Genomic DNA, 15,808 nt, shown 5'->3' on the forward strand with positions numbered 1-15,808 from the left:
TAAGCCCAAAGTTACATGAAAGCGAGGCCTAAGGGCCCTCCAGTTGGCACGAGTAATTATGGCAGATGCTATGTCAGAAAGTGCAAGATCAAATAGTGCTGCATAAAAGACCTTGCATAAATGTTGTGCTGCAGCACTATGTACTAATAGGTTGGATAAAAGAAGACCTCACGTTCCATGCATTTCCGAAAGATTCTCAATGTAGGATGGAATGGGCAGTGAAAATGAAACGATCTGACAGCAAGTTTAAATTGAACACGTCTCTGTTTTGCTGCTACAAACATTTTGTTTCTACAGACTACAAGTGCAGTTTAACTGGGAAAGGAAAGATCTTTTGCTAACTGCTACTCCATCACGGTTTCAGTGGACCAAAGCATCAAGTCATTAGATTGAAAGGGCAAAGTGATCCGATACAAGAGAGACGAAATCAACAATCACATACTCGGTTGTATGTTCAGAGAATAAAGGTGATCCACTGGAAACCAGGAAAGTAAAAATTGAAAACGAGCATCAAAATGAAGATTTCGCAGAGGTCGTTGCAGATTTAAAACGCCAACTGTTACTTTCCAAGTTTGGTATAGAAAGATTTAAGAATAGTGATGATGATGATATTTTCATTTATGTGGGTTTTCCAAATTACAATACTCTAATGGCATTCTGGGAGTATGTTAAACCCTGTGCAGAGTCTTTAATTAGTTCGAATTTTGCTCGAAGCAAAAGCGAAGAGAACTTTACTGCTATATTTCCATATCTACATGAAGTAGACAAAGAAAGGGAAAGGAGCCATAATATTGATCCAATAGATAAACTATGGATGTTTTTGACCAGAATTAGATTAGGTTTATTTGAAAGGAATCTGGCACACAGGTATGGCGTTTCTGTAGCTACAGTTTCTGATATTTTAGTGACACGGGTAAACTAGCTGTACATCATACTGGGAAGCCGGCCAATATGGGTTTCCAAGGATAAGATCAAGAAGTATCTGCCTGAGGGATTTAAAGGCCAGTATCAAGATATCCGAGGTATTCTTGACTGCACAGAGATTAAGTGTGACATGCCAAACGACTATCAAACACGTTCTGAAATGTACTCTGATTACAAATCCCACAATACATATAAAGGCTTTATTTGCATCACCCCAACTGTTGGGTGACTTTTGTCAGCCACCTGTATCCTGGCCGCATAAGTGACAGAGAAGTTGTGGAAAAGAGTGACTTCTGTAGTCTTGTGGAGGCTGGGGATAAATACCTTGCTGACAAAGGACTTGATGTACACGATCTCATGGCCTTGAAGGGTGCAAGTTTGTATATTCTGCCCAAAAGACAGTCAGTGCAGGATCAATTCACAAAGGACGAATGCTTTGAGACTATGAGCATTGCTAATGTGAGGATCCACATGGAAAGATCAATCAAACGGGTGAAGGCATGGCTCATATTTGATCAAGTAGTACCATTGTCTATGCATGGGTGCATAAATCAGTTGTGGACTGTCGTATCATTAATTGTCAATCTTCAAAACCCTATTCTTTCAGTCTAATTTTGACATTTTAAAGGTTACTGAGTTTATTTGAGGTCAGTTCATGTGAACTAAATTCATTGTACAAGAACATTTCTTCAATGTTAATAAGTCTTAGGTCCATTTAACAAGAAAAAATCCGGAGCATGGTTGAAATAAAATGAGTTCAATTTAGGAATCATAGTTTTGGACCACAAGTCTTTGTCAAGAAACACTCGTTGTTTGAATAAGTCTCCTATGCCTGAATGTGTCACAAAGTCAATCCATGAGAGCACAGAAAGGCCCAACTGACCCTTAAGTTAATAATAGTATGAATGGTCAGTGTTCAGAATAATTTGCCCATCTTTTGAAACCAAAAAAAAATGGTTTGCTGTAAAAGATGGGTGACCAACAGTTTGAGCTATTGAGAGACCCATGGATCCTGCCTTTGGGTTAGTTTTTATCTCTACTCCTCCAAACTTATCATTTGACATGGGATTTGAAACAACACGATCTAGAGATGCCCCTAAATGAGGTAGGGATAGGTTGACACATAAACCAACTTCTGCCACTCTCTGTGAGTCCAGTGTTCCCTTCTTCATGCATTTTTTTGACATACATATCTGCAACTTTGTCCTCATTTTCTCTGCCATATTTAACAAAGGGCAAGTTGCTGATATCAACTGGGTCACGGATTGCTCGCAAAAAATGCAGGTGTTGGCTGAGTCTTTCTTTTCAAAATTCTTTGAAACTTTGATGCTGTGATGCGGTGTCTTCTCTTCTCATACCATACATTGTTATTTGCTTGACCAATTGTCTTGGCGTAAATCTCCTGTGCTGCTTTGCTTGAAGGGATACTTGAACCATATTCAAGATGTTTGGAGCATTAGGAGATAGATTCAAGTCAATAGTTTCCTCACAACATCTGTTGGGTAGTGGAGGAAAATTAGTAAAACCTTGGCTGGGGGAACTGTTGTTGAGACACTTGGGTTCAATGGGTGTATGCCTGGGCTGACTGTCAGTAGAATTTTCTAAGTGGTTGGCCATGACCATCAGTAACATTTGAATTTGTTTGGGTAGGAACATGCCCACTTTCATTACTACTTCCATTCATTGCTGGATTGGGTGACTGGTAAGAAATTGGATCACAGGAGGTGACAGGATTTGTGCTAGCCATTTGAAATCCTTGAAGCTCTTTGTGAAGCACTGATCCTCTTGCCACTGGCCCAATCAAGGTGATTACAGTAGGAATATTTCTGTCTTCTGGCAGCATCAAAGCAAATGGAAGTTTTGGATTGATCTCTTGAAGATTTTTCTTTAATTCAACTATGGAGTCAGGGTCAATTTTTCTTGACTTCACTGGTCTAGGATCATAGAATTGACTATATGTCCCCTTTTTCTTTTACCTGGCCCATCAGAGGCATGCCTTGGTTTTACAATACTTGTAGTCACCACTGGTGAACAGTTTTGACGTACATGTTCTATTGTTGCACTCTTTCAACTCTCCCTTTCTTGTCATGTCTTCCAGTATCCAAATAACTGCCATTACATGACAGCAGCATTCACTTTCGGATGCTGGGCACTGACAATCACAGGATGCTGATTTACTTTTATCAGTACACATACTGCCCCCTTGCACTGTTAATTTAATCTTGTATTTACGATCTCTCTTTTAAGAGGCCCAACAGCAGGCCTTCACAAAGACAATTTTTTGTGGATCCTTGTACACTTGTAAGTCATGGACAAATCTCATCATTCGTAACCCTTTGTCATTTGAGTTCACAACTACATCAACATTGTCATACTTCTTAATAGACTTGCCAGAATTTTAGATAAGTTGAAACGCATGCATCGGAACAAAATTTGAAAGAACTAACAAGTCATTGTTGAAAACTTCATTCACCACTTCATTTGTTGGGAACAAAACCTCTGGATTTTCAGTTGACAAAGAAATCGACAAATTATCTTCCACGCTTTCTTTATCATTTCCTAAATGTCTTTGAAGTTTCACCTTTCTGTAGCTCTTTTCTGGGTCTGGGTTGTAAACATTATCAAGGTATTTCGGTATGGCCTTGAATGCTAGCAATCTGTCATAAAAAGGAATAAAAATGAAACTTCAAATGCAAGTGCATTAAATAGCAACAATAGTAAAATGTAAACATCAACCAGCAGCTGTCACTGGCCGAGTTATTACTTTTTTAATAGTTGCTTTTTTACTTCCTTGCTGGTTTAGGTGTCTACATTTCAACCAAAACTTTAATTTTTCCACTGTCCACTTTCCAATCTGACTTTCATTTTCTATGACTGCACCAGGAATATCTTCTGGTTTTAACTTTTCCACTTCTAAATTGCGAATCGAAGAGGTTTCTTCCTCCATGTTTACTCTTTCAAACTTCACGGGAAATATCTGGAGGGCCCTTTGGTCTCGCTTTCATGCTACTTCCGGCTTACAGCGTAAGTGTGTATAGGTGCTGTTTAAGGACGTTTCTAGGCTACTGGATATTGAGACGACTTGGACAACACCCTTGCACCCACAGTCAGATGGGATGGTGGAACGACTAATTCATACATTGGAGGCTATGTTATCCAAATTTGTCCAAGGAAACCAGCAGAGCTGGGATCAGCTACTACCATTTTTGGCAATGGCTTATCGGTTTGGGATACATGAAAGCACTGCCTGTAGTCCAAAGAGCTAATGTCTTGAAGGGATGTAGATCTAATATACCTAATGTAGATCTAATGCTCGCTTGTCCTCTGGTTCCAGTCACACTACCAGATTCCACCGAATTTCCCTGGGACCTGAGGGAACAGGTTAAAAAAGTATACCAGCTTACCTGTGACAATTTGAACATTGGAAGCCCACGATAGAAACGATTATATGACCAAAAGGTCTCGTGCAAATTCCAATTGGGAGGGGGAGGTGTGGTTGTATAATCCTCAGAGCAGGAAAGGTACAGGCCTGAAGATGTAAACTCCATGGGAGGGTCCCTGGGAAGTTACCAAGCAAGTTACAGATGTAGTATATCAAATACAGAGGACGTGCAAGGAAAAGCAAAAGTTTGTACACCATGACTGCCTGAAACCATTTCACGAAAGGCACATGTCTGGCCAATGATTTTGGAAGTTGGTGCCAGGAATGCTGTTTATCAAGAGTGAACATTACAGTTTGATTAAGACATTTGGAACTGTTCATAGTTACATTTCAGTTACATTTAAGTTTAAGTAAGACATTTTGAACAGTTCAAAATTACATTAGAGGTATTTTTGGGAAGGATTTTTTAAAATTAATGCTTTCTCCTTTGTCTTGTTCTTTTTTTGGAATACATTGGGTTTTTTTGAATATGTACGTAATGGTGACGGACATGTAAGAATCCACTCCGGTAAGGTTTGGCTTTTTTCCATCGAAAATGCCTGATAACGCCAACAAACGAGCAAGAGAAGGTAGTTCTAGCTCTACAAAGTCAGATGAGGCACACTCTGAAATTACGTTAAAATCTACAATGCAGAAATTGGAGTGCATTTAAGAGTCACTAGATTTGAACTTTGCTGAAGCCACGAGTGAAATCAATAATTTATGAGCAGATGTAAATGCCCGGCTTTTGATCTTAAAGAGCACCACAGACGATTTAAAAACATCTTTGGATGCTGCCTGGGTAGAAATAGAAGCCTTAAAACAACAGGACGAGCAAAACAGGTTTCAGTTAGCTGAATTTGCGAAGGAGAACGCACAACTCCAAGCTGAAGTGTCAGCTACCAAAGCAAGAGCAATAAAACTAGACAATTTCACCAGAAGAGAAAACATACAGCTTGTCAATGTCCCCGAAAGCCAAGATGAAAACTGCAAGGAAATTTTATGCAGGGTGATGGCCGCGGTCAAAATGGAGGGTGTGCACAAAGTCGAATTCCATGCAGTTTACCGTATCGGAAAACAAAGAGATGATGGAAAGCCTCGCCCAATTATCGCACAGTTTATCAAGCGCGAAACCAGAAATGATCTTTGGCATTGATGAAAGGAGCTTACCAACTCTCCAAATCACTGACATGTCATCCTGGTGCCCGACAACGCTTCTGAGACTGCGAAGGAGCAAAAGAAAGTGTCAAATGCTTCGCAAAACGCCAGAAGGTTGAACCTTTCCCCAGCATATATCAAGAACGGACGGATCTTTGTTCAAGGAATTCATTTTCAGCGGACAACATTCCAGAGTGTTTTCAGAACGATGAAGCTGTTTCAATGGACGAGTAAATATCCTTTGCACTTAAAGTAAACTCAGTGCTACCCATGAGCGTTACAACTAAGTTATTTATGCTTTATTAACCATAGCCAACCAATTGCCAATGAAAACCTATTGCTGATAGAAACATCTAATGTGCCCTAAGTATGTTATTCTAACTGTCCTGTATTTTTGTTTATATTTTGTGTTGCTAAATTATTTTGATATTTTGTTTTGTAATTTTTCTCTCTGTGTTCTCTGTCTTTGTTTTCTCTGTTGTGTTTCTTGTTTGATATTACGAGGTCAGCACTCAAGGTCCATCTCCAGCTTTTTAAATTGTCTTTCGATTCGTCAAATATTTCCAAAGTAGATAATTTAGTGATGTGTTCCTTGAATGTCAGGGGACTATCGAACGAGGTTAAGAGAAGAGAAACTTTTAACTGGTTAAGGAACAAAAAATACTCTGTTTTTTTTTTGCAAGAAGTGCACAGTTCAAAAGAAACGGAAAATCTATTGTTAGCTGAATGGGGGTATAGAGGTCTGTTCAGCAGCCTCTCAAGTTGCAGAGCTGGTGTTTCCATCTTGTTTAACAACAATTTCTCTTTTGAGATACAAAAATACTTTTCAGATTCCAAGGGAAGATTCATCACAGTTGACATCAAAACCGAAGACAAAATGATAACCCTACAAAATATTTATGCACCTGAGAAGCGTGAAACCTGCATGAAACTAGAGATTGAGAAACAAAGCCTAGAGTAATGGATCAACTACAAAACCCAAGGTTCGATTATCAGGTCCAAAAACCATTGGTACAATGAAGGGGAGAAAAATACAAAGTATTTTTTTGAGTTGGAGGAAAGGCATTTTAATAGTAAAACAATAAGAAATCTGAAAATCGATTACAACATCACTCTAAAGACAGATGAAGAAATCCTAAATGAGGCGAAATGCTTTTATCAAGCACTGTACGCATTGAACAATAGCTCTTTTCAAAACATTTCTGGTGAAGACCTTTTTTCAAAAAGAGAACCACTGTACAGTAAGTGATGACGAAAGAAAACTTTGTGAAGGTCTACTAACGGCTGCAAGATGTCTGGAAAGTTTAAAAACTATGGAATCAAACAAGACACCTGGGACAGATGGAATTCCAGTTGAATTTTATAAAGTACAGAGGATATACTTCTACACCATGCACTTCTAATTGGCAGATATCACATTTATTTATCAAAAATAAAGAATACTCTCCCGAATTAGTATTTTCACAAACTTTCCTTAAGTGTCAGCAAATCGAAAAATGTTATGCTTATAAGACAAACACTGTTAAGAAATACAATTCGAAATGGAATCTATTCAAATGAACTGTGACTGCAATCCACTTCTTTTTTTAGTAGCTCCCCTTTTGCCATTCAATTCTCTTTCTAATTTTACTCTTTATTTTTCCAAAACCTTACACCTGGACTGGCGGCCTCCTTAGTACAGTACTGTTCAAAATTAATGAGAGTGAAATGCGCCAATTTCATTCTTTGTCTTGAAAGTTCGCCCGAAAATTCAAGCGTCTTTTCGCAATGTCTTGAGTGTTATTTCTTTAAAATAAAGGACGAAAATTTGCGGCATTTTCAAGACCAGAACGACATATCCTTACCAGAGGCATAATTCCGCTTGCAGTATGCGAAATATCGCAGTGCAGTGCTCTGACCAGTATCGAGCCATCAATGTATCGTTCTCTTGTGAACAATTGCGGTCACGTTGATGCTTTACTCCTCTGTAAAATTCGCTGTTGTTAATGTGTTAATCCGTCTTTCATGGCAAAGAATGTAGAGAATTTGAATCCTTTGATCGTTTTCAATGACATGAACTCGCTAACTTAAGCTTTGCCACGTCACCATGCCAGCAAGGCAGGTACAAAAGTCAGACAGCTAGTCCGGGTAAACTCAGACGAAAGTAAAATTTTTAATAAGGTCTTTTTGAAGGCCTACTTCACCTCAAAATTCATCCAAAGTGACATCAAATTCAGTGATCGATAGACAAGCAGACATGTTGTTTATCTAGTGCCAGGTCTCCATGTGCCCAATCCCCTCAGCTGTTATCACGTTCGCCACGTCCTTGTCCGCCTGCCATGATGGATAGTATATTATTTCCGACAATCCCTCTTTATTTCACACTCGTAAATAAGAGATGGAGACATGCGACCGCGCTTGAGCATGTTGGAAGTGCAAAGAAACGGGATTAGGGAAGGAATAGTGCTGAGATGTTCGGATGGCAAGTGCAAAAGGGAAAGACACGACATCCGGACATTTCGCCAATGAGTTGTTTCGCCAACGTCTCGTTCGCCAACATCTTAGGTCGATTCGCCAACGTCCTAAGTTGCTTTGCCAGTGTCCTACTGGTCAATTCGCCAACGTCTAAATAAAAGTTTACCTTCACTTGTGTGTGTTGTCATTTATTTCAATACCTCACCTAGAATTATTTTCCATGCAAGAGCACCTCATTATTTACGACTACAGTTCTCTTCTACGCTAGCCCTCCAGCTAATTTTTTTTTTGGATGAACACTAATGGGGGGAGGAAGTGTAACTGATTTATAACAGTCAATACAGCTTGAATGTTACTAAAACTACGAGTTAAAAAGTCTTCAGCCGAGTTAAATAGATCTGTAAGAGACTGGCCTGAATAGTGCGATAATAGCTTCGAACCTTTGACGGTAATATCGCAAGGTCGCGCAGAGCCTGGGTTCTTTGTGGCTGCACCGCAAGTACTACCGCGAGTAGCATTTCTTGTTCAATGAAAACAGGTTGGCAAACAGACCATTTGAGCTTGCGAGCTTTAAGACTGCAACAAATAAAGTGATATCAGCTTTCTCTGGACATAAGCAAGGTAAGTTTGTGAGAAAAGGCTTTGAGATATTACTATCACTCACGATGACATTAATGTTTTTATCGCGCACGTTCTTCTTTTGCTCTTGCTTAATTCATCTTGCTACTGGGAATCATGGGAAACTTAAGGAACAGAGCGAATTTTTGCTAGAAAGTTCGAAGGAAAATTCGAGGAGAGCGAATTTTTGCTCGAAAAATCGGGCCAAATTATCAGTAGATGCGAATTACTGCTCGAAAATTCTCGTCAACTAAAACAATGGGCAGTGGGAAAATTCGCTGAATTTTCTTCGAACTTTCAAGGTGAACAAAACTTCGCCATTTTTTGTCGAAAAGCCCCAAAATTCGCGAATTTCATCGAATTACGCCCTCATTACTTTTGCACAATACTGTAATTTGTGTTTTTTTGTGTTCTTGTTCCTTTTCCCTTTTCTCTGTTGTTTCTTGCTTTGTACACGCTTTTTATAATGAGCATGCTTCCCAAAATCTAGACACAATATTTCAGATTAACTAGAAACAAAATCACTAAGTCGTTAAAAAGTGTGCACCAGCATTATGTAACAGCGTGTGATAACTAGTAAAAAAAAGTAAAAAAAAATAGTAAAAAAGGAAAAAAAATTGAAATAAATAGCATTATTTGTTTGGTAGAAATATAAGAAATGTGAATCATTAAGTTGGTAGAAATATAAGTAATGTGAAATTATCAGCATTTTTTTTAAAAGTAAGGTAGAAATCCAATAGGTTATTGTAAAACTATAGAAGGGGTTAATTGTGCCTAAAATTAATAATATCATATGCATACAATAGGGGGAGGGGAAAACGTTTTCTGGAATGTAAGTACTGTAACTATAACCAAGTAAGTAGTAGATAAATGTTGTACTGTAGCATTGTAAGTATTTTTCATTGTACAAAGTAGTGTATTTTCCTTTTCTTTTTTTTGGTCTGTTAGTGTGGAAATAAAGTTAATTAAAAAAAATTGGAATATGTAAAATGACCCTTGATGCGAGGATGCATCTCTTTTATTGGAAGGGGGGAAATGTAATGAAATTGATACAGTGATTGCATGAGCTAAGGTGCACGTGCTAAGATGTATAATGGTTCTATTTGAATGTGATGCTTGCAAAAGTTCTAAGACTAAGAGATGGTTATATGGCGAGTACTGAATGCGCAATGTACTTGTAAGACAGGATATATAAGGGACTCACGTTATGTAGTGGCCTGTGTGTGTGAGTAGACTTGCCGTGTAAAAGTAAGCTGAACGTTAAGAGTCGAGTGATTAAACTGTTGGCTGTTGGACTCTTGGGGTGGGTTATTGTCACCCACACGCATTACGTAAGTAATAAACGGCTACGTCATTTGAAGACAGTTGCTTACTTTGCACAACACCAAAATATTCCATTTGATTGAGTGCTGCTTGAATCCTTGAATCTCTGCAGCGGTTCCTTATTTGTTTGTCACCCAATTGTGTCATCCCATTTTAGGGGGTAGGGGTAGGAGAGTTTCTATCCTAATACATAAGGCTTGAAACAACAGGGAGCACAATCTTGTTGAGTAGGAAGAGAGTCAATAAAGGAATGAAAACAATGAATAGTTTAGCTCTGTCTCCTGAGATGTCTCCTGATGTCATTTCTTAACCCTCTACCTACGTGTCTTGTGTAACACTGTAGTGCTAAACTCGTACCTAGATCTTTTCGTGCTATGCAAATTTATTTTTGGTTTACATATAACACATGTTTTTTTGATATCTGCAGAAACTCTCTTGCACTCATTGGCTAGTTTTCATTGTCAATACACGGACAGACACATGAATTTATAGTTTATATAATGCGTCAACAAGTGAGAGTGGACAATTTGAGAATTTGTTATCGTAAAAAACAACTTGACATCAGTTTTTCATGTGTCCATCCTGTTATTGGCAAAGAATTTTCATCATAACATTGCCATTATCAAAGTAGTCTGTAGATCTACTCATAATGGATTGAAAATACTTGGAATTTTAAATATTTTTAATCCAGTACATGACATGTTTTTACACAGGAAGCCCAAAGCGTGAAACTGCTAATAAAGTGTTTATCTTGTGAAGAAGTTTCCAGTTTGCTCCCTCTATACAGACTACAATTTCTGAGTGTAAGCGTGCAGTATCCTTTTGGATCCTTCTTCCAAGTGGCGTCACCATTAGTAAACCAATTCTTATTCGATTCAAATATTATACATATAATACATATAAATAGAAAAACAATGAATAAATTGTTTTACTTACCCTACAAGTGCTCTATACAAAATATGCAGAGCAAAATATAAATATAAAAACAAATATTTATATTTGTATTTATATTATATACCCCTGCTTGCTAAAATGGGATGCTGTGATGGCATTGTGTGATGAACAAATAACGAACGGCTGAAAGATTGTGCTGTGCCAACACAGCAATAGTCAGCAATCGATCAAACATAATATTTTGGTGTAGTGTAAAGCAAGCAACTAATAATCTACAAATGACTTAGCCGTTTTTGACTTAGTTGGAGTGGTAATAATATGTGCCAAAAGATGATCACAGATTCATGGTATTCGACCATTGAATACATTGACAGTTGGTGATGTATGTTGCAAATTCATCGGACGTTGTGTAAACAGACGCAAATGTAACTGCTTTAAATGAAAAATGAATTGCATTTTATACTTTCCTGTCAACTTTACAATAATTCACGCTATAAATTTTTTGAAGACAAATAGAAAACAATCATTTTGATGTTTTAGATGATAGATCAAAAATTCTTTTTGTTATCAATAATGTTGACACCTACATGTGTATCTGTAGACTTACAGCTGCCTATATCCATTCATGCATGGATTACTGGGAGAATACTATTGCTTAATCAATTAAACTATTGTAATTTAGTTACACTATTTTAGCTGTATTATAATTATTTTAGGTAATAACATGTACTCATATAGGAATACTAAAATAAATTGTTATTGCTGTTGTATATGCAATGAATGGTGAGAGAAGCACGTTAAATCAACTTTTGAACCTGCCTTTTACAGCAAATAAGGTTAGAACATTTCAAAATTATCAGCTTTGTGTCTATTTCAGCTTAATATAGGTCAAGACATGTGGCGCATGCTAAAATATTAATGTCTTACCCATGGCAACAGAAGGTCAAAAATTTGCATTTTTAATGTACTTTGAAAAACTCTTGTGTTGCTCACAATCATTTGCCCAAATAAATTTTTACACGAATCTGTAAACCATCCTTCTACAATTCAACTGCCAGAAGTTTAATCCATTTGAAGGTTTTGCACAAGGACAAAATTAATGATATTCAAGAAGTACTTTTAAGTGAACGAAATACATGTCTTTGAAATTTAACTATTTTGCATGCAAAAAGACAATGCAGCATTCCCCCAAATCAACCCAGTACACATTTAAACACTGCACAAAACTATTTGAGTGTGCTCTCAAACTTGTTTAATAAAATGATGCCTCAAATTACGATTTTAACAGAATTTGGTAATTTGCATTTCTCTTTGTAGTAAAAGGATATTTTGCCAAAAAATCTATCCAGTAGCTTTTGTTACGCCCTAGCGTATCTACCATTAAAATATGAGCGAAATTGAATTTTCGACCCTTGCTGCGAAATTAAGAATTTGTCTAATTTTTACAGGCAGGCAGCCTTAACATACTACACAGGTCTAAATAGGGCTGTTACAAAGAGTAATGCATAGGACTATTCGTTCATTCATTTAGGAATACCAAAAACGTTTAGTATATGTAATGCCTACTGCGCAATCTGACTTTCTAAGGAACAGACTTACGTGTACTTGCTGCAAAATAACACCATTAAAACAATACAAACATTGTTGTCAGCTTTAATCCAACATCTCAATATCCTGTAATCGCAGTTTTAAACCTTAGCAATTTGTTATTAAGACCATGTTTTGACATGTTTTGTTGCTCCTTGGGGGTTAGTAAGTCGTTTTTTTTATAGCACTCCATGGAAGTTGCAATTTTGCTGGCTTTTGAAAACAAATGAACAAATACACGGTTTAAAAGTAAAACAAAAATAGTCATAACGATGGAATTTGATATTTTGAATCACTTTTTACATGTCCTTTCTCAATAGCTATCCAACTGTGACAGTCTACATTCATTGAGGCTTTTGGTTCATATTGTGCTATGTAGCAATATATGAAATGCTCGTTATAACAAAAGAAGCAAAAGACTTACAGCTCGTGTCTTCCTGCTCTTGGGAAATCTTGTGCAGCCAGTCCAAATGACAAAGGACTAGTTCCAAATTTGTACCTTGCTGAATTTTAGCACCCCTGAAAGGAATGGTGGTGTAAGGAGTAAATGCATGAACCACACCATAAGTTACAAAAGAGAGGCTTGCTTCCGACACGTTTCAATTAAACATATTGATCTTACACTTTCAGCAGTCATTACTTTAACTTAAAGATCACATACAAAAACAAAACTATTTGAATAAGGTTGCTTTTAACAATAACAATCTAACGGCCTCACATCAAATCTTTTATGCATAACCCAGCAATTAATCTGGACCAATTAAGTTCACTATTTCCAACTTAAAAGGCTTCTTAACTTTGGATTAAAGCAAATAACAACTTGCCAGCAGCTGAGCACCGCATTTGGCCTAATCCAAGGCTACGTGCAAGATGCCAAGGAGGGTTTGTGAGAGTATCAATATCCTGTGATAAGATATTTTCACACAACCTGAATTTAGAATTGTACAACAGTGCAGGTAGCAAACAAACATGGCATTAAGTAGGTACACATTACTTTCTCTTCTTGCTTGCAGAAGCTTGTTTACAGAGTTGCTGACCAATCAGCTGAGCAACTTCTCTTGGGTATTCCTGTGCCCAGTACCTGAGCAATGAAACACTAAACTGGTTTCCAGGCCTCTTTTCAGAGCATTCCATAGAAAGGACTGGGGTTAGTAGATCTGTGGATGGACTAAAAGAAAACAAAAACAAAACATCAAAGAGCTCTCAGAGTCTATTTCTAAATGCAAAGGCCTTTGCCTGATTCAATTCTCACTGAAGTAAGTCATTTGAAATTCAAGAACTGAAACAAAATGTATTCCTTGCCCTGTTTCTATGTGCTGTTGACAGGTGCTGTTGCGCTTTGTCAGCAAAGAGCTTGAAACAAGGAGCGTGGTGCTTGATGGTTAGGTACCTTACATAGCAAGCGTTAGTAATGTACTTATAGCCAGAGTTCTTGTACAAATACTCAGCATTCTGGCTACGTAAAAATTGGGTCTAGGGCAAAACATATCGACAAAGCTACCTCCGACTCTGGCTTTTTTTTGCTCTTGCCCATAGTTTTGTGCAAGCAGACCTTACTTGTTCACACTTTACTGTGGAAATGCTTGTTATACAGGTTAATGGTTAGGTTGTGTTCCGATTTTCAAGTGCTATATACAGGCCCACAACACCATGGAGACCCACTCTGATGGGCACCTCACTCCAGTCAAGGAGGAACTCTTAGGAATGAGGCAGTTATTGTTTAACTGCTGTTACGAAGTTCTTTATTTTTTAATCGTCTTAATCCATTGGCTGTCAAAAGCACTGTTAAAATGGAAAAAAAATGTATTTTCTGTTCTGTTCATTGCTTTTAAAATACATGTATCAATATTTAGCCAAAGCTGTAACAAGAAGTGCTAGCAAACCGGGACATTAATTAATAACTTTTTTGTTTAAGAGGAAATGAAGTAAAACTGCTTTTTGAACCAAAAAAAGATTCCCTATTTAAAAAAAAGTGACATTCCCCATGTTATATGCCTTACATGTATAATGCGATTTGTGTCAAGTTTTAAAAGGTCGAGTCCAATTGTGAAAAACTTTCTATTTTTTAGGCGATTTGTTCCTCAAACTCAGAGAAATAATCAAGTACAAGTTTTCCGTTTTTTGCTGCATCAGCCTTTTCTTACTATCCAGTCCTATTTTGTTTTGTGGTTTACAGTACTACGCCTCTTTTACTACCTTTTTTTCTTTCTAAGCGTACTAGTGCTTCAAGAAACAAGAACAACAATACTTACATTTACAGTTCTCACTCTGTTGTGCACCTGATCATTAATGACATAACAGACTAAAAAGACTTACGCAACACTTTTCATGAGGATAAGTAAGTTTGATAACGCCTCTGCATGCTGATCTTGCTTCAGTGAAGGAAGAATGTTAACAAAAGACTCCAACAATACATCTTCAGCTTGTATCAAGTGCCACACACACTGTTGCTCAAAAGATTCCCATTCTAGAGTGCTTTCTGGATACAAATGAAACCAGCAAATAATTAAGAATAACACATTAATTTTATAATACCCACTAGCAGACTCAAACGTACCAATTTACAAAAACAAGAAATTAACTAAGCCTTTTCCTAGAAATGTGTAAAGAAGTTGCAAAATGTGTGCTTTATTACAAGGGTTCAATTATTTTTAACTCTTAAATTTTTAGTGTTTTAAGCATTTAGATGAAAAAAAAGTTAAAATAATAAGAGTACCTGGCTGCCCGAAATAACCTTAATGGGGTAATAAGACTGGGCAGCCATCCTTAGTGAATTAAAGTAATTATTTATTTGGGCCAAATAAGAAGAGAAAATAAGAAAAAGACATGCAAGAGTACATACACACACAAAGACTAATTATCCATACAGATGTAGTGAAAAAAAGTTGGATGAATATTCACCAATGTTCACTGAACCGGAGGCAAATAATTGTTTTCGTATAATTTTCAGAGGTGAATATCAAGGACTACAAAATAACGGACTAAAAGATAAAAACACAGATGCTATATTATTGTTCATTCGCATACACATGAAGCTGTAGTTTTGTACATGTACATCGATTGTGAATCAATTTACTCATCGAATTCGGTAGTAAAACAAACAAGCAAGACACTATGAAAAATAAATTCATTCAGTACCCAGTACTCAGCTCGGAGGATTACATTGCTGATGAACACCAGATCTTCTTCAGTCATCTGAAAATTGCTGTTATAAGCCTCTCCTTCCAGGGTGAGATGAAATTCAAAAACTCTGCTTGCCCTTTGGGCAAGCTGTAATTTCATCTTACTAGCCAAATCTCTGGGGAGCTAGCCCGAAATTATTTTATTAAAAATAACGATAATTAAACCAATTTAATATGCAAAAATTATGTTAATAAATAATACAGAGCTTAGATGAACTAATTCTCAGACTTTGATTTGTACAATAAA

At 37.1% G+C, this 15,808-nt stretch overlaps 1 protein-coding gene across 4 annotated transcripts in view; it reads right to left on the minus strand.

The window, feature by feature from the left end:
- Positions 1 to 15,808, minus strand: part of LOC110048177 (integrator complex subunit 3-like) — a 317,013-nt gene that overhangs the window by 24,614 nt on the left and 276,591 nt on the right. For all 4 annotated transcript variants that reach the window (XM_089296027.1, XM_089296026.1, XM_089296025.1 and 1 more), the window contains 3 exons: positions 14,696 to 14,858; positions 13,374 to 13,547; positions 12,804 to 12,898 (listed from right to left, as the gene is read on the minus strand). In XM_089296027.1, the coding sequence (XP_089152153.1) occupies positions 12,804 to 12,898; positions 13,374 to 13,547; positions 14,696 to 14,858 (432 nt within the window). The remainder of the gene's footprint in view (positions 1 to 12,803; positions 12,899 to 13,373; positions 13,548 to 14,695; positions 14,859 to 15,808) is intronic.

The sequence above is a fragment of the Orbicella faveolata genome, unplaced genomic scaffold (assembly GCF_042242905.1).
Source record: "Orbicella faveolata isolate gen_17 unplaced genomic scaffold, um_ofav_v1 contig_26, whole genome shotgun sequence".
NCBI classification, from domain to species: domain Eukaryota; kingdom Metazoa; phylum Cnidaria; class Anthozoa; order Scleractinia; family Merulinidae; genus Orbicella; species Orbicella faveolata.